This window comes from Amblyomma maculatum, chromosome 4 (genome assembly GCF_055883805.1).
Source record: "Amblyomma maculatum isolate TAMU_Amacu chromosome 4, ASM5588380v1, whole genome shotgun sequence".
Classification (NCBI taxonomy): Eukaryota; Metazoa; Arthropoda; class Arachnida; order Ixodida; family Ixodidae; genus Amblyomma; species Amblyomma maculatum.
This window is the reverse complement of record NC_139347.1, coordinates 130,924,730-130,943,342: the sequence shown is the minus strand read 5'-3', so window position 1 is coordinate 130,943,342 and position 18,613 is coordinate 130,924,730. Positions and strand designations below refer to the sequence as shown.

The 18,613-nt window shown below is 45.9% G+C and overlaps 2 protein-coding genes across 3 annotated transcripts in view; one reads left to right on the top strand and one right to left on the bottom strand.

Annotated features, from left to right (window-relative positions):
- LOC146192594 (uncharacterized) overlaps positions 1-8,648 on the bottom strand; it is a 45,191-nt gene extending 36,543 nt beyond the window's left edge. For both annotated transcript variants that reach the window (XM_084602492.1, XM_084602493.1), the window contains exon 1: positions 8,326-8,648. In XM_084602492.1, the coding sequence (XP_084458618.1) occupies positions 8,326-8,401 (76 nt within the window). In that variant the 5' untranslated portion in view covers positions 8,402-8,648. The remainder of the gene's footprint in view (positions 1-8,325) is intronic.
- A 15-nt stretch (positions 8,649-8,663) lies between these two features.
- On the top strand, positions 8,664-17,917 carry LOC146192593 (vesicle transport protein GOT1B). The gene is made up of 5 exons (XM_084602494.1): positions 8,664-8,836; positions 9,054-9,145; positions 11,637-11,815; positions 13,266-13,347; positions 17,721-17,917. Exons 1-5 carry the CDS (start codon positions 8,812-8,814, stop codon positions 17,763-17,765), a joined length of 423 nt encoding a protein of 140 aa, XP_084458620.1. The 5' UTR covers positions 8,664-8,811; the 3' UTR covers positions 17,766-17,917.
- Positions 17,918-18,613: the final 696 nt, after the last annotated feature.

The window sequence follows — 18,613 nt, the reverse complement described above, 5'->3', positions numbered from 1 at the left end:
ACACAAAGAAGGAACCCTCAATGTCTCCCTCGAAGGACAGCTACTTCCCGAACGAGACAAGATACGAGTCTTAGGAATGTGGCTTCAGAGCAATCAGCGATGCGGGCATACGCTCGACCTTCTCAAACAATCGACCACTCAGGTCGTCAGGATGATCACGCGTGTGTCGCAGAAGCGGAGCAGTATGCGAGAGGGGGATACCCTGCGCCTGGTTCAGAGCCTGGTACTCAGTCGCGTGGGCTACGCCCTCCCGTATTTCAACGTCAACAAAGGAGAAGTGGAAAGTGCAGATATCATCATCCACAAAGCTTACAAGACAGCCCTGCACCTACCAATGAACACCTCCAACGCAAAACTACTAGCTCTTGGCGTTCACAACACCTTCGAAGAGATTAAAGAAGCCCAACTAGTCACGCAGATAGCCAGGCTCCAGCAGACTCCTACGGAGCGCTCGCTTCTTAGGCGACTGGGGCTAGGTGCAACTGCGGAAATCGAGAATCGTACTGCGAGCATACCGGACGCAATTCGCCAAACGCTAAAGGTTAGCTCCCTTCCCCGGAACATGGACCCCAACTTGCATGTGGCCCGTACAGCAGCCCGGGCAAAGTATGTACAACAAAATTTAGCTACAAGATCCACAACGGTATACACGGACGCGGCTCCGTATAAAGGAAGCTCACATAACAGCGCAGTGGCGGTAGCTATCGATTCCAACCAAAAGGAACTAGCTAACGCCTCAGTCAGGGATTGCACGGTAACCGAAGGGGAGGAGCTGGCCGTTGCTCTAGCGGTGGTAGCCGGGTATCGAAGCAACACGTCCCTTACCATTCTTACAGATTCGAGAGAAGCGTGCCGCAACTACATGAATGGCCGCATAGGTCACGCCGCGCTCAGGCTCCTCCAGAGTGTGACCCCATCAAGAGTCAAACACAACATCTACTGGGTGCCAGGACACACCGACATAGCGGGGAGCGAATGCGCCGCTGAGGTAGCTCGAGGGTACACGAGCCGAGCTTCCTCCCAATCGGACGATCTACCCGAGCGAGTCGGCCCTACGTACTCAAACGCTCTGAACTAGTATAAGGGGGTACGGATCCGCTATCCGCCGCCTCATCGGGATCTAAAACAACAAGAGGCAGTGTACTGGCGAAGACTGCAGACAGGAACATTCCCTAACCTGCATATCCTAAGCAAAATTTACCTGTCACAATATCGGGACACCTGCCCATGATGTGGTAGCAAACCTTCATTATACCACATCATGTGGCAATGTAAAATAATGATAGCTTTCGTAAAGGCCCGAGTGCGGAACAGTGGGAGAGCCGGCTTTCCAGCGGCGATTTGTATTGTCAACTAGGTCTGATCTAGCATGCCCAGCAAGCAGCGAAGCTCAGCGGAGCCCTGGAATAGGGGCACCGACCCTGTGAGAAGACGGAAGATGGACCTCTTCTGCAACTAGCACAAGACCTTCCTAGAGAAACTAACGTATTTCCTATCCTATCATATCTCTTTTGTTCTGTGTGCACAGGACATCATACTATTAGCATGCATTTTCATGATGAAATGCAAGACAATGATCGTTAGTATTTCCAAGCAGGACTCCCTATGAAATCAGTCGCATTTGTATAAATTCGAATTCAGAAAAATATCCTGAAGTGCTTTCCAGATATATCTGTATAAAGATAACCCTATCCACGTAGTGAAAGACGCTAACATCTGAAGCTGGTCTAGTTGGTATGATTAATGCATAATTAATGCAGTGTGACTATGGTGGTAAAAAGAGATAACACAAGTGCTATTAATTAATGCTGTTAGTAAATGCATGTGTTGCCTTCTCTTTATCTTGTGCCTAGTCAGGGGCACCCATTGAAGTAGTAGGATGAACTCTTCCAGATAACACCTGTGGTCACAAAGAATTTTCACTATGATGCAAGTCATCCTGTCATGAAGGCTCAGTGATTAGGACATCAGACACCCGGGTTCAATCCTGGCCATGGCAGCAGTGTTTTCATAGGTGAAATGGAAGCCATCTGTGTAGTGTGTGATGTCAGTGCACAATAAAGAGCCCTAGGTCACTTTTCGAGGTAAAACCCCATAAACCTGACCTAAAAGAAAACAAGCGAAAATGAAAAAAGTGCGAAGGCACAAGTACAACAGCACAGACTAGATGAGCAATATCGTGTCCTTGTGCTTTTAAATCTCATCATGGCCTAACATGCTCAAATTACTACTCCTCTGAACTTTCACAAAATGAGAAACATAATTTTCAGGTGAGCGTACACAGCCTAAGAACCTTTGATTCCCGTAGGAATGTTACAAACATAATTAAGAGAGAGAGAGAAAGCTTTATTTCAAAAAGAAAAAGAAAAAAAGGTGGGGGGGGGGGGGGGCAGTGAGTGGAGTAGGCGGTGGGCTGGTCGTTGCACCAAGGGCATATGTCTGTGTAATGTTCTGGGAACATTATGTTGTATTGATGTAGGTTGGGTTAAGTGCTGGTTTGGAGCTGTCTCCCTTCCCGCGTTTCTTGTGCATATAGTCCTTTGTGTGGAGGGGGATAAATCCTACGTTGTTCTCGCAGGTACTTGAAAATGTCGCTCGTTCGCCCGGAAGTAACCATACGTCACTGCCGCTCATTTCGCATGCTTTCTTTATTTTGCTGTGTTGCATTGTGATTGTGCATTACCGCGTAAACATTTCGCTTTGTACGAACAATGGTGGATAGCCAAGGATTCAAAAAGCGTCTAATCGCAACCGAAACAACAATAAAAACAAGGGGTCACATGACTATTCGTGCCGATTACAGCAATTACAGTGCAAGTTCACACACTTTCGATAGGGTTTGCTGTAAATACATTTTACTTTGCCATGTTGTCGCAAAATAACTTTAATTCTTGCAATCGTTATGACTGTTAGATTTGACTGTTAGATTTGACGTTAGATTTGAATCGTTATGACTGTTAGAATGGAGGATGCCGAGGACGCCGGCCATGTCGAAGGACGACCGAAGCCGAAGCTGAGTACTTTTCTTTTACCAGTTTTTATATGCAATCGTATAGTGGCGGCAAATTTAGATTATAATTTAGTTTAAGATCAGAGACAAGGAAGTGAAAACATATAGGACTTAAATAACATAGAACAGCGCCAGGAAAATGTATTTAGGCCTAGTTCGGAAAAATTTTCTGAGCAACGCGAATTCTGTCGCAGAGTTGAAGATATGGGGCGGCCGGCCAGGAAAGCAAAGGGTGGGGATCCTGGGGATCTCGTCCAGTGCGGAACGTGTGAGCGCTGGTGCTTCCTGGACGAGACAAGGTTTGAGAGCATGATGGAAGCTGAGGAGGCCAGCTTGAAATGCAAAATATGCACGGCGGTGGAGAAAGTAGAGGGGGAGCTGACCAAGGAGGTAGAACGGATGAGGAAGGAGCTTCAGGAGGAAAGGAAGAGAAGGGCGGAGTTTGAGACAAGAGTCGAGAAGGAGTGGGGCGTCAGGGTGGAGAGCCTACAGCGCGAGTTGAGAGAGGTGCGCGATAAGGCAAGCAGATTGGAAGAACAGGTGGAGGAGTGGACAAAGAGACAGGCAGAGGGACGGAAAGAACTCCACAAGAATGCAGGCAGTAATGCCACCCTGGACGACGGGGGGGCGGACGCGTCACAGGGGGCGCGCAGGGAGAATGAAGCGATTCTGGGGGACACGAGCCCCGATGGTAACCGGAGGGAAGAGGGGACACAGGGGTCGAGGCAGCAGGGACTGGATAGCACTGACAGGGAAGAGACAGCAGCCGGCAGCAAGAGGGTATGGGTGGTAGGGAGCTCTAATGTCACGAGAATTAAAAAGGCAGTCTTAAAGACAGTGCAGTTTAATGAGAAAGTACAAGTGGAAAGCAGGCCGGGCGAGTGTTTTGGGCAGGTAGTGGAGAGGACAAGGGATATGCTGTGGGAAAATAGAGAAGGAGACAATCTGGTAATCATCCATGCCGGAGTAAACGATGTGCTGAAGAACAGGGGACAAAACCTAGGCAGGCAGATAAGAACAGGGGTGGCAAAGCTACGGGCTACAGCTGAGAATGTGCACATAGTGCTGTACACAGTGCCGGCAGTCAAGGGACAGGGCCCGTACGTAGCACGCCAAGTACTGAGGGCTAATGAGATGATCTGGGAGGTAGGGAAGGCCCTCAGGTGCGATGTCATGGATGTGAACAGGGTGATACATGGGGATAGGAACTACCTCCCCTTCACTCCTGATGGCATCCATTACACCGCACCAGCGGGATGGCAGCTTGGGCTGCGGATGGGGCGAAGGGCGCTAGCTTTTTTACAGGCGAGCAGATTGCCCCTGCATACCGAGAAGTATGAGACAAAGATGGAGGGAGGAAGGGCAGGACGAAGGCATGGAGGAGGAAAAAGAAACAACCCGTAAATTTGGCCTTCATTAATATGCAAGGGGGTAGAAGTAGAATTAAATGGGATGAAATTCAGGAGCAGCTGCAAACTGGAAATTTTGTAGTATATGGTGTAGCAGAAACCCACCTTAGAGACAGTGAAGAACCTCCACACACTGAAGGATACTCATGGCTGGGATGCAATAGAAAAGGGAAGGACCAAAAAGGAGGTGGCCTGGGGGCGCTAATCAAAGGCCAAGATTGGAAAAGGATAACAGAAAGCTGCAGAGAACATATATGGCTCCAGGGTAGAGTGGGAAACCTATATACAGTACTAGGGTTTGTTTACCTAAAGACAGGAAATGACTCGAATGAGGAAAATTCAGAACATTTCAGATGTTTAGCTAAAGACATAGAGGAATTTGGCCAGAATAAGGAAGTGATAATCTTAGGGGATATGAATGCCCATATGGAATTTTTTGATGGAGCTACCGATACGACAGGCAAAATGTTAGGAACATTTTGTGAAACCCAGGATCTCACAATAGTTAATTCAGAGATAAAGTGTGAGGGAAAAATAACATGGGAAAGAAATAACTCTCATTCCACAATTGACTATTGTCTGATGTCCCACAAGCTGTATGACAGCTTAGTAGGTATGGAAATTGATGAAGAAGGGGCGAAGAGCTTAGGAAGCGATCACAAAAGAATTAAACTCCAATTTGGCGGGACAGCGGCCGCAACAAAAATGCAGGTATGTGAAAGCAACCAGAAACTCAATGATATGCAGTTGGAAAAAGGGTCAAAGCGCATTGAGGACATAGTAAACCAACAACCAAATAGAGAATGGACATACGATGACCTAGTGGAAGTATTTAAAAGAGAGCTAAAAAAGGGCAAGATTAGAAGAGGAAAGAGAAAATATAAACCAAAAAGCTGGTGGGATGCTGAAGTTAAAGCAGCCATAATCAGGCGTCAAGAGGCATCCAGAGAGCACAGATTAGCAAAGAAGAGGGGAGCCACACCAAGGGAAGTAGAATCCAAATGGGAAGAGTACCTTGAGAGAAAAAGGGAGGCGTCAACCTTAATCCAAATCAAAATAGGAAAAGCTGGGGTCCAGTGGATGATGGACATAAGTAAAAAAGATAAAAATGCTGCAAAGAGGTTTTGGAACCACATAAGGCTACAAGCAAAAAAAGACGGAAGGGGTCCAACACTCACTGACCACACAGGAAGGAAAAAGAGTGGAGGGAGAGGAAGCACAGGAATATGTTAGGCGCACAATAGAAACAGCCTTTGCCAGTCTGGAAGTGAATGCTGCAGAAGAAATGGAGAATAATGAGGACCACAGGGACGAGGAGCAAGAATACAAGGAGATGACAGCAAGAGAATGGGAAAGAATAGAACGGAAGGTCCCCTTGGGAACAGCGACAGGACCAGATAGCATACCCATGAGATTGATTACCAGATTAGGACAAAAAAGCAAAGTAAAATTGCGACAGTTGATTGAACAAACAATAAAGGGCGGACAAGTACCAAAAGATTGGAAATTAAGCAGGATGAGACTAATATACAAAGGCAAGGGAAGCAGAGATAACATAAAGTCCTATCGGCCAATCACAGTTACATCAGTTATATACAGGGTAGCAATGCAGTTAGTAAAAGTAATGATGGAGGAATGGGCAGAAGGAGGGAATATCCTCAGAGAACCACAAAATGGTTTCCGCAAGGACAGAAGACTAGAGGATAATTTATTTGTGGTTACCCAGCGTATAGAAACAGCAGCAGCAAGTCAGAGACCATTATGGATAGCGTTTTTAGATATTAAAGGGGCATATGACAGTGTAGATCAGAAAAAACTGTGGAACCAGTTGAAGGAATATGGCCTGAATAAAAACCTGGTTCAGTTCATACAAGAAGTGTATGCAGATAATGAGGCAGTGATAGTACGGGAGACGGAAACAACAAAACCAGCAAAAATAAAAAGGGGGCTTAGGCAAGGGTGCCCACTGTCACCGCTGCTTTTCATGATATACATGAGCCAAATGGAAAGGCGCCTGGAGGAAAGTAAAATGGGATTCGATGCAAGCTATATGCAGGGAGGACAGAAAGTAACACAAGTTCTACCAGGATTGATGTACGCGGATGACATTGTACTGCTGGCAGATAAGAGGGATGGGTTGCAGGAGTTGCTTAAGATCTGTGGAGAAGAGGGCGAAAAGCTGGGACTGCAATTTAGCAGCGAAAAATCGGGAATAATGGTATTTAATGATGAAAGGGGGGACGTGCTGGAAATACAAGGCACCAAGATTGAACATGTGGAGAGCTATAAATACCTGGGCATATGGATCAATGAAGGAAAAAACTACCTAGAAAAGCATGAAAGAATTACGATAGACAAAGGGAAAAGGAGTTCGGACATTATGAAGCACAGGGCCCTCTGGAATTATAACAGGTATGAGGTTGTTAGAGGGGTATGGAAGGGTGTTATGGTACCAGGACTCACTTTTGGAAATGCAGTCCTGTGCATGAAATCAGAAGTACAGTCAGGCCTTGAAATCAGACAGAGAAAGGTAGGTAGATTGGCACTGGGAGCACATGGCAACACACCTAATGAAGGAGTCCAGGGAGATATGGGCTGGGCATCATTTGAGGTTAGAGAGGCAATTAGCAAACTAAAATATGATCAGAGACTAACCGAAATGGAGGAATCAAGGTGGGCACGAAAAATGTACAAGCACCTCTTCATGAAAAGCCTGAATACGAAATGGACTAACAGAACCCGAAAGCTCAGATTTAAGTACCTAGAGTTTGGAGATGCACCGCAGCAAAACAGCAGCATTGAAAAGCAGATAAAGGAGGCAGAAAGGAAAATGTGGGAGGAAAGAATGCAAGGAAAATCAGCATTGGGTATGTATAGAACTCGAAAACAGGATATAAAGAAAGAAAGTTTATTCGACAACTCACGAGGGAGCTCATTGCTGTTTGAGGCTAGGACAGGGGCCCTCAGAACAAAAACGTACAGGAAAAAATTTCAGGAAGTAGATATATTATGCGCGGCGTGCGGAACCGAGGAGGAAACAACGGAACATGTTCTAAGGTGCCAAAAACTTCGTCCTGCCCTTTCCGCGGGAAAAGCGGCAGATCTGGAGAGAGCGCTGGGATTTGCTGGGGAAGATGGACGAATGGATGAGGAACGCGTTTTGATAACAAAAGAGAGGTTAGAGGATTGGTGGAAAAAGTCAAGAGAATAAAGAGACGAAAAAAAGGGAGGGGGGCAGATACGGGCGAATTAGAAGCTAAAAATGGGGAAGAGATAAATATATTCCTTTTAATTTTTTGGCTAGGCGGCGCAAGCTGCCGTCCGATACAAAGGGCAGAGCCACTATCATCCATCATCCATCCATCCGGCAATAGTTTTGCGGTTTGGCAATAAGTTTCATAATTTTTGTCAACAAGGCTGCGGCTTCACTTGCTATTAAAGAAAAGTGATCGCGATCAAGTGATACACTCTTGATACCTTAGGAACCAAATGAAATACCTGGAGGAAATTTGCACAGACTACTACAACCCACTGAGTCCACTTCTGGAAAAAACACGATATGTCTGATATCTTCCGCGTCATTCTCGGCGTGTTCAAAAACATCCTGCAAAATACCACCAGTCATCCCCATTTTGCACACGAATGTAATAGTGAGAAGCACCACAAAAACATCAGGCCTACCACACATAACATCAGCAGCAGCGTTTGTTTTACCCGCCAAAAGATCGCTGAATGAGCAGAGAGCAGACGCCATTTCACGTTCGGGAAACTCGCCGCCTCGCTCGGGGTAGATCCCCTTACTAACGCCATCCACACAGGGACAAAACCTGTGCTGCGTTCGTCCGGGCTCAAGCAAAATAAAATTTACTCGAGGTTACCACCGAACTTCGTCAAGGCGACCCTTACCCAGTTGATTGGGACGCCGAGCGACCACAAGACGAAGCATGCTTGCCGTCCGGTGCTGCAGACGCTGCTGAAACATGTCGCGTGCACAGGCACGAGCCCATTAGAGCACAGCGTGACAGTGTTCCACGCCATGGTCACACGATTACACGAAGCAACCGCCAGAAACAAACAAAAAAGTGTCAATCAAGGTTGTCAATTTGGAAGTCGCACGGTCGCACACAGCAACAAATTCGCCATTCGCCTCAACTCGAATCAAAGCCTTCCTCCATGAATCAAAGTAAAGGAGGCGCTGGCTTGCAATTCTCGCTTCCATCATCTTCACGCGAGCAGTCTGCATCTTGCAGGCGGCGCTCGCGCTCTTTCAAACATGGCGCCGCCCGTGCCGTGGATTTCGTGACGTGGATGGAACCAAGGGCTGCGAAATATTTACGCCCGTTTCCCCGAGTGCACGCCGACGGGACACGCGTCCGATAGCGGGCGTCAACAATGTTCGAGATCACAGATTTTCAGAGTAAGCGAACTGAAACAGAACAAGCGATGCAAGCGCGGGCGCTCCGAACAGCCGGTGTTTCGCGTGTGCGATCTGAGACGGATAATTTTTGAAATGAAACAACTAGCTTTTGCTTCTTGAACATCCCATCAGCATGTTTAGCGCCCGGGATAGAACCCGTTAGCTTGAGGGTGGAGCTGTCTGGACGTGACTGACGTCAGTTTTGTTTTCGTTTCAGAAATCGGCGTCGGGCTAGCCGGCTTCGGCGTCGCATTCCTGTTCCTCGGGGTCCTGTTGCTGTTTGACAAGGGCCTTCTTGCATTAGGCAACGTAAGTGACGGACCAGAGCTGGCCGCACACTCCACGAAACATCTGTGTAAAAATTGGCAGTGGGAAAACTGCATTGGCATGACCAATCAGAAGCAAAAACTGACTAATCTCATCATCCCGGGAAACGAAAGTAAAAATTTAGCTCAAATTCGGATGCCAAATTCGGCCGTTGTCCACTCGCCGCGTTATTTATGAACTGTTCTAGTTTCTGTACTACCTCGATCACGCACGCACTTCAGCGCGACAGTATTGGTGGCGTGGCATGTCTGTTCGCCCAGCTGTTGGGGCGTCTCGTAGCGATTTCTCTTGCTGTCGTCTCGTGCTTAATTGTGACAGCAGGCAGTCCGTCGGTTGGCGTCGCTGGCAGTAAAGTCGGCTAGCTTACGGCGACAGCAAACTTGCATGTGCATAGTGAACTTTTAGTTCCACTTGTAAAGGATGAAGTATCGTTATTTTGCGGTGCTACGTATATTTTTATTGACCGTTTGCAATTTCTTCTTTGACACTGACTGCTTGGCAAACCCTGCTACAGGAATTTCATGCGGTCTTGTGGGCCGTCTGTCGGTCACCTGCATTAATTTGCGAGTATGTTATTCATACCTCTGTCTGTTGGGAAGATAGTGGGAGACCGGAAAGCGTGGCGTGATATGGTCCATAGGGTCACGAAGAGTCGGACACGACTGTACTGAACTGTTTCAAAGTGTGCACAACATGCTGTCATAGCGCAGAGCTGTCTTCAGTCATCCTTTTTGTTATACTTTAAGGGGCAGGCTGCTGTAAGAGGTGGACTTTGTCAAACCTACAAAGCTGCCTTTAAGTTTCAGTTTTTTTGTTTCATTTAACAGATAATCTTTGTTATTATATACGGCTGTAAAACCGAAGCCCGAGCACTCTGAGAGTAGAAAGTTAGAAATGTTGTAGCCATTGGCAAATTCCTCAGAGCAATTTATTTTTACTATTGTATACCTGTTTAACGACTCCCAAACAGCTAAAATAGATCTAGGTCTCTTCAATGGCACCTCTCTCTGTCAATTTTCACTTCGTTTTTTCTTTTTATGGCAAGGTTGAGGTGTCTAGAGTCCGACTATTAAAGAACACTATGCAAAGATTAGCGAAGCTATACAAGAAGCATTGCCATTTTGCAACAAAGAGTTTTTGCTTTTAGACGCCTGTGAACATAATGCGCTGAAGGGAATAAAAAATAAACATAATGGCTACATCAACGCAGTGTAAGTGAATTCCTCGTGATGATTTATATATATACCAATTCCATGTGCATGATTACAAAGGAGGAAACATGTTGCAAAAAATTAATTTGTCTGCATCATTGTTGTGCAAAGCTATTATAAAACACACAGATGTTGTTTTTTTTTCCTGCATCAGATGTTATAATTCCACGTGACGTTCAAATAAAAGCATGTAAAATACACACCGATCTGACAAGTAAAATTTGGCATGCTTTTAGATGAAGCATGAAACAATGTTTTCATGAGTGTTTTATTTATTGTTGTACTGTAAAAAATTCTCTTTAGTTCTCTAAAGATCTCTGTAGGAAATGGTCACCTTCAAGACCCCTTGAATTGAAGGTGCACTGTGTGTATTTTATTTAAAACGATGGCAATCTCAAAGGTCCTCAGTTACATATGTGATCGTGATATGGTTGATGTGAGCCAAAGGTTTGGTAAAACAGATAAATTTGGTTGCATTTAAATAAAAAGCCATCACAGAATGTCAGTGAATGCTTACGTACCCTCAGATGCAAGAGCAGTTTTTTGCCTAACAACCATAGTACATAGTAGATCTGAAATTACCTTTCTGTAAAGTCAGTTGAACGTGTCTCATGAAAGGCTCTAGGGTGCTGATAATCTATGCAAGAAGCGTAAAATACTGCTATGTTCACATTGTTTTTATTTAGTCGTCCAGCAGTGGTCATTAGTTGGTGTCTCCTTGAAGGTCATCAGAAGCCAGCACTGTAGCCATCATGACTCCTAACTGTAGCCAGTGGAAGTACTTGAGAGAGCGACTGACTTCACACAGCAAAGATTTTACGGATCATGAAGCTTCATCCTTGTATGTGACCTAGCAGCTTGCGCATTCTATATGAATGGAACTTAGAAAACATGGACATTTGCACTTTGTATCTATTATCATTCTCACTTTTCTCATTTTTCGGTCAGTTTATATTGGACGAAAGGTTCCTTTCTTTTTTTTTCCCCCAGCCATCAACTTTTGGATGTCGGTTTTAAAACCAAGGTAGGCCACAATTGGGCAACTTTCTTTCAACAGCAGGTTCACCTGTATACGAATTCTACCAAATTTTACTGCTTGCCATTCTTATCTCTGCCATTGGTCGAGAGTCAGATGTCAGAAATGTAGGAAATCACTTTTGCAAAACTTCAAAAATGCTGTCTATTGGATAGCAGCTGTACTATTTAAAATGCTGCCTGCTTCTCTGGTGATTACTGGATGCCTCCTACCAACATGCGTGCAGATCCTGTTCCTGACTGGCCTGGCATTTGTCATTGGCCTGGAGCGGACGTTCCGGTTCTTCTTCCAGCGGCACAAGATCCGCGGCACACTTGCATTCTTTGGCGGCATCTTCATCGTCATCTTTGGCTTCCCCCTCATTGGGATCATTGTTGAGACCTATGGCTTCATTTTGCTCTTCAGGCAAGCACAGCAGGGGAACGCTCCATCCACAGGAAGTCTGGAGGCAGTGGGGATTTGCTTGAAACTTTGTCTAGCGTCGGTTATCTAATTTTTTTCTTTACTGATGTGTCTTTTTCTTGAAGTCTACTGGATGCAGAGTCTTGAAATTTTATCTGATTGTACAAAATGTTATTTCTGCACACGTAAAACTAAAGTTACTTACATTGATAAATAGATCTATTATATTTTTCTTCCTTAGGGCTAAAAATATTGCCTCCAATGAATGGCTCCTTTAATTGTGTAGATTCACAGCTAATAGACGATTTATTCTAGTTTAATCGTGTTAAACGCGGGAGCTCCTCAGCTCATAGCAGAGCTCCTCAGGAAAACCTAAAGAAACCTCTAAAAATACCACTCTGATATGAGTCCAGATAAGGCTCTAAAAATGCGCACTTTTTTATATAACAGTCGTTCTGAAGCTTCAAATGCTGAATTGTAATGTACATTGTAAAATCTAAATAAATGCCCCTTCGGAAGGCTGCAAAATCTAAAATTTATATTTCTAGACAAAGTCTCACCCCACTTAAAGTCTGCCACCTGTGCCATCACTGTGATGACAAAAACAACTTACAAAAACGTGCATTTTAAGATGGGGCTTGAATATGTCTTACTTTTCGATTTGGTAAGTCATCTTTGTATTTCTGCACTTAAAAGGAAGCAGGAATAATTGCTGCAAAAAATCACCTTCGTGCTTGTGAAAGTTTCTTGTTTAAAAAGCATGCAGCTTATGCACCTATTTTGTTCACTTAGATTGCACTAGATTGTGAATTTTTGCTTGAGAAGTATATTTAATCTTACTGTGTGGCGCCATAATCAGCCCTGCCGCAGTGAGGCAGTACTTAGGATGCTCGACTGCTGTTCCCAAGGATGCGAGATCAAATCCCAGCTGTGGCAGCTGCTTTTTTGATGACGCTGAAAAGCAAGGTGCTGATGTGCTGTGCATTGTCAATGGACGTTAGTGGTCGAAATTTTCGAGGCCGTCCACTACGACATCTCTCATAGCCTCTGTCCATATACCAAACTAAACCAGGCCATAATCAAGGAGGGTGGCACTTAATATGAGTCACGCAAAAGAGGCATTCTCAGTTAAACAAAGATGCAAGATGTTCGCTGTTAGGTGCTGAAGTAGTAGTAGTTCACACACAGTGTTTGTAATATTTAGTACCAGCTTAAAGCAAAGTTAAAAGACCTTAAGTCTATCTCGGTACACATTTTGACTCTGAAACATGAAATTTAAAGCATGTATACTGTAAAGTGAAGCTTTATCTGCACATGAATTCCAAGACATTCAAGAGGCATTCTTCTACAGTGTAAGTGCTGTTGGGTCATGGTGTTTGGCGAGATTCAGCGGCATGCGTCCGTGGCCTTTCATGTATGATGATCGTGCCCATCTCTTTTATTTTCGCTGCAGCGGGTTCTTCCCCGTAGTCATCAACTTCCTCCGTAGGATACCCATCCTGGGCAGCCTACTCAACCTGCCATTCATTGGACCGGTAAGCTCATTTATTCTCTTCTGCACTTTGCCTTCACACATGATGGACTGAGACCGACATTTCTTCCTGCCTTTTCTTGTGTGCAAAGCTGAATTATACTGCAGTCTCATGGAAGGCGTACGTAACTATCTGTAATGATATTTTCTCCTAAAAGTTAGCTAGATGCAAACACAATGCTTTCGACATACAGGGTGGGGAATGTCTTTTCTTTGGGGGTGGAGGAGAAGAGAGAGTGTGAGTTCTGAGCATCATATAGGAGTGTATTTGACTCTGAGCTTGTATCTATATGCTTTGTGTTGCAGTTTGGCTCGTTTCCTAAGCATGATGCTAACTGTGTGGATCGCGATTGTGTATATCCTATGAAAATATGCCATGAGACCACCTTGCCAAAATGCCTACAGTGTCCGCGTGGCCTCTGTTTTCCTAAAAAGTGTTTCAGAGGGAGGAGTTTGGTGTCTTGTTGAAGATGCAGTAGGTACTGGCCAGTCACTATAGCCTCTGTAAGCTACCTGAGGGGAGCAGTCAAGCCTACATCTTCACCTGCCCACAACAATAGCAGTGGAAGCTGCTGCATGCGCACGGTGCTAGCCAAAATGCTCTCTCGTATGTACTAAGCAACTGGCCTGTGTAAAATTTCACACTTCGTTGCTACCTTCTTCATTACATTAATAGCTGCTTTGACGCATCCGACTGCCGCTGCAGTGCACAGCAGTTTCAGCTGTACAGTGTGTAATTAGTTCTGTTGAGAGAAACATTGCTAAGTCTACACTCAGTTTATGAAGTTCATCTGAGTCAATGTCATTACATCCGATGCAGACAAGTGCACGCAATACAGTGCAGTCCACTTATAACAATATTGAGAAAACCAGACAAATTCGATCATTATAACTGGTTATCATTATACCTGGATCAGCAAAAAGAAAACAAAAAGAAGCGCACAACCACATATTCTTCTGTGCATGTAGGCTTGCCTACTTACCAGCAGTGAGTGAATCGAGTTGAACAACGCTAATCATTGGTTGGGAGAAAACATTGTAGTGCGTAATGTTCATTGTGTGCCAACGGTACTGAAATCCTCATCTAGATGGAGCATGCCATTTTGTTATACTTAAGTTCATTTTTCTGCTGGTATTGTTTTAAGATATCTCTCGTGACTCCCAGGTTCCAAATGAAAGAATCTAAAAGGTGCTCCTCCTCGTGATTACTAATAGGAGCAGTAGAGATGCCTATTGCTTCGCTGGATATTTGCTGTACGGAAGCAAGCCTATAAAGGCATATTACAAGAGCGCATGCTGTGTTCTTAAGCTGGCCTTTCCACGACGAATCAGCTTATGGCCTTATGCACAAAACCTTAGTGGCAGGGAATGGAGACCGCTGGGAGCTAACAGCTGGCACGTATTCATACGTAGCTAGCACCCAGTGGCATGTATTCATGTTTGTTTGAGCAAGAAGGACAATTAGGTAACGAGATGGTAAAAGTTGTCCCGCAAGTTCATTGCCTTGCAAGACAGTGATAAATTCGGTAAGGGATGGCATTAGTGTAGCAGATGACATGATGATGCGCATGTGTTAAGTGCTTGCGTTTGGCACTTTGATAGTCTGAAGAAGTGTACATCATTGTTAAACTCAGTTGTCACAACTGACCTGGCACCCATTTCACTCGTGTGGTGCTCGGCTCCAAGCAGATGTATTCTACTCATCAAATGGCCTTCTTTGGGCCAAGGTGGTATCCAAGGTAAATGAGGTAGTATCATATAACCCCCTAAATTTCTGTCCTTTTTCAACTTTTGCATACTGTGCCTTGAAAGTCATGGCAGAGAAAATAGGCTTTCAAGTTTTTATGCATACTGCGCTACGTAATGTGCAACAATGAGAATTATACGATCTGCCGGGCTAGTTGGTTGCGATCCATTTGTATCAGCAATGCACACACAATCAGGAAAATGAAGATCTTCTTTTTCCTGATTGTGCTCGCGCTGCTGATACAAAGGAGAATTATGCTTGGCAGTCTTGCAATAAAATCATATGCTGCTTTTGCACAGTGCCAGTCACTTGCTTTGGTTACCACTGTCCAGGAAGGTTTGGTGAGCACGCAGTAAGAGACAGTGTCGAGTGCAGCACAAGCAGAACAATGCACGTGTACCTTTTTCTGTCCATTGATTGGGACACCTGAGCACGAAACATGCGATGCGGTGTGCCACAAACTGCAGCTAGGTCATGGATGAATCCTAGATGTTGTATGCAGCTGATCCTGAGATGCGCCGTTGCATTTTAGGATGAATAAGCATGATTTCAGCTATTTCTTCTCTAGTCATACTCCTCCACTTGTGTAAGGACAGTGTTTTGGAGGTTAGTGTAAAGGTTCCTTTGAAAGTGTCAGTTAGGTTTAAGCTTGGTTATGCCAATGGTTGTTGAGGTCGGTACATTGTTCTGCTTGAATGACACACTTAATGCGCTATCGATTACGTTCGGCCTCCATCCAATTTCACAGCCAGTTCTGGTGTTTTAACAGCCTGTCACATTTTCTTTTTCTGTTCTCCTTGTCTCTTGGCCACACCTTCAGGATCCATAGAATGGCAGTTTAGCATTGAGAGACTGGCACAGAGTTTGGCAAAGTGTTAAACATCTTTATTTCATCGCACACAGAGGCACATACATTGTTGCTTGACCCCTGCGAAAAGGGTGAAGCAACAAAGGTCAAGCAAATTTGCAGGTGTCAAATGGATGCAGCTAGTGCCAGACCGGGTTAATTGGAAGATAATGGGAGAGGCCTTTGCCCTGCAGTGGCTATAGTCCAGCTGATGATGATTATGAAATTGTTGCTTCACAGTTTTGACAGGAAAGAGGGGAGACCTAGCGCCACATGATGATCCATTAGTGATGCAGTAGAAACAGCAAGGGAAGGGGCATGGCACAGCAATATTTGTTGTGCATGTCATCATTCCAATCGCCGACTCAACAACAGCTGGTGTCGCAGTTGCTATGGCAACCAAGCATGGAGGTGTGAGGCTACAATGGCTAGATAAGTATGCTTGCATTAAATGAATGGCTCTACCTCTGAGTTTTTGGTACCCTTACACTCTAGAGCCACTTGACAAATGAGGGTGTATCAACATTACTTGTACAACTAGGGTCATGGGAGATGTAGCTCATGCTTTATCTCTCAGACTATTACATCATGGAGAGAAAAAGTTCATTATTCACAGTTAAGTTTTTTTTTTTTTTCCAAACCCTACAGCGTTCATTCTTAGGAGGCTACTCAGGCATGATGGTGTTTTTAAGCTTCGTTACGCATGGAAGTCCAATTCACTGCCATCCTAGACTCGGTGGTGTTCAGTGCTGACAGCATTAAAATAGCTTTGAGGCTGCACCAATGGCCTGCCAGTTTATCTGCCAACGCCATATAACTTACTGTCGAGTTGTCAGTGTCTGCCACATTGCATTGCATTGTCAATGTCTGTCACATTGCATTGCATTGACACTAATCGTCAGCCAACTGTCAGTGTTGGCATTCTGTTGCTCGCAAGACTAGGGTTCGTTGGAGATCTGCCAACACTTTTGTTGCTGCAGCCAAATGCTTTTTGGTTTTCTCGTTGACTTTGCAGCCCCTTGCTTGCACACATTTTCTGTTTATGCCTTACTGCAAATCCCATTGCTAGTGCAGTACCATGCATGATTACAAACCTACTGTGGTTTGTAAGGGCTTTGATAATGTGGTGAGAGCCTGCAAACACAAATTGCTGCACTTGCCAGCCTGCTGTGGTGTCCTGCCAGCAGATGCAAGGGTAATAATTACTACATTATTAAAACTGATCAATGCTGTTGGCTTGAGGGCATAGTGTTATTGAGTTGTATAAGGTAATGGAGCCTTCCGGTCTGCACCTAGCTTTGTCTACAGCACTACTTGATTTAACGGTCACATTTTCTCACTGCTCTTTTGGCTTCTGCACTAAGTTAATTCTCTTGGGGCCAGTTTTATCTTGTACTCAATAGGCAGCAAGCTGGGGCATATGTCTGAAGAATACTGTGTTTTTCAGCTAAAATGGATTATCTGGAAGTGAATTTGGGCTCAATTTTGTTTATTTTTCAGTTTAAAGTGAGAACTCAAGTCCACACAATCAACCTGCTGGACTATCTATGAGGCTTACTACTCAGGTTTTAAACTGCATTTTCTAACCACATACCTCAGTGCAGTGTTTGCTGCTCTAGGGGTTGTACCAAAATGTGTATTGCATCTCTGCATGTCCATTATGCACATCTAGGCATTCCAGAAGACATGACGAAGAACAGTAGTCACATGAAGTGTTTGAATGTGTATGTGCCAGTGCCTTAACGCATCATTCTCTTCCCCGCGCCCCTCCTCCCTTTTTCAGTTAATGGATCGCCTTTCAGGAGACAAGGGCAGGTCGATTGTGTGAGCTTTTGTGCGGGGCCTCGTGGTGGCTGCTGTCCGTCCTAGGGTACGCTGCCGACGCCCTCCTCTCGGCGGCGGCCAAGGCGGCCGCGGTTGCACGGAATGCCAGGGATGCGGCTGCCCAGGCTGGAGACGCCGCTGCTGCCCAAGCGCGGCGGGCGGCAGAAGCAGCCGCCGGAGCGGCGCGGCAGGCGCGGGACACTGCGGCCGATGGCGTGGCAAGGGGAGCTGCCACGGCAACTGGAGCTGCCTCCGCTGCAACAGCCGTTGTCGGCGCCGGCGCGTTCCAGGTTGTAACGGCAGTGAGGTCCACAACTAATGCCGGAGCAGTGACTGCAGTGCAAGTGGCTCGATCGGCAACGTCTGCAGTCGCCATAGGAACTGCCGAAGCAGCAGCGGCAGCGCGTTTCGCTGTGAGTACAGGAGCGGAGACTGCTGTTCAAGCCGCTCATGCGGCTCAGTCTGCAGTAGGGGCCGGAGCGGGAAAGGCGGCGCAGGCGGCACGGTCTGCTGCGAGCGCTGGAACTGAGAAGGTAGCACAGGCAGCTCACGCGGCCCGTTCTGCGGCTGCCCTTGGAGCTATGGCGGTGGCGCAAGCGGCGCGCTCTGCTGCAGGCGCCGGAGCAGAAAGAGCAGTGCATGCGGCGCACTCTGCTGCAGGTGCCGGAGTGGAGAGGGCGGCGCAAGCCGCTCAGGCAGCACGCACTGCAGTTGCCGCGGGAGCTTCTGAGGCAGCGCAGGTAGCACGCTCAGCGGCGGGTGCCGGCGTCACCGGAGCGTCCGAGGTGGCAAGGAACGCTGCATTCACTGGTGCTGCGACGGCAGTTCAGGCTGTCCAGTCCGCAGCCGAGA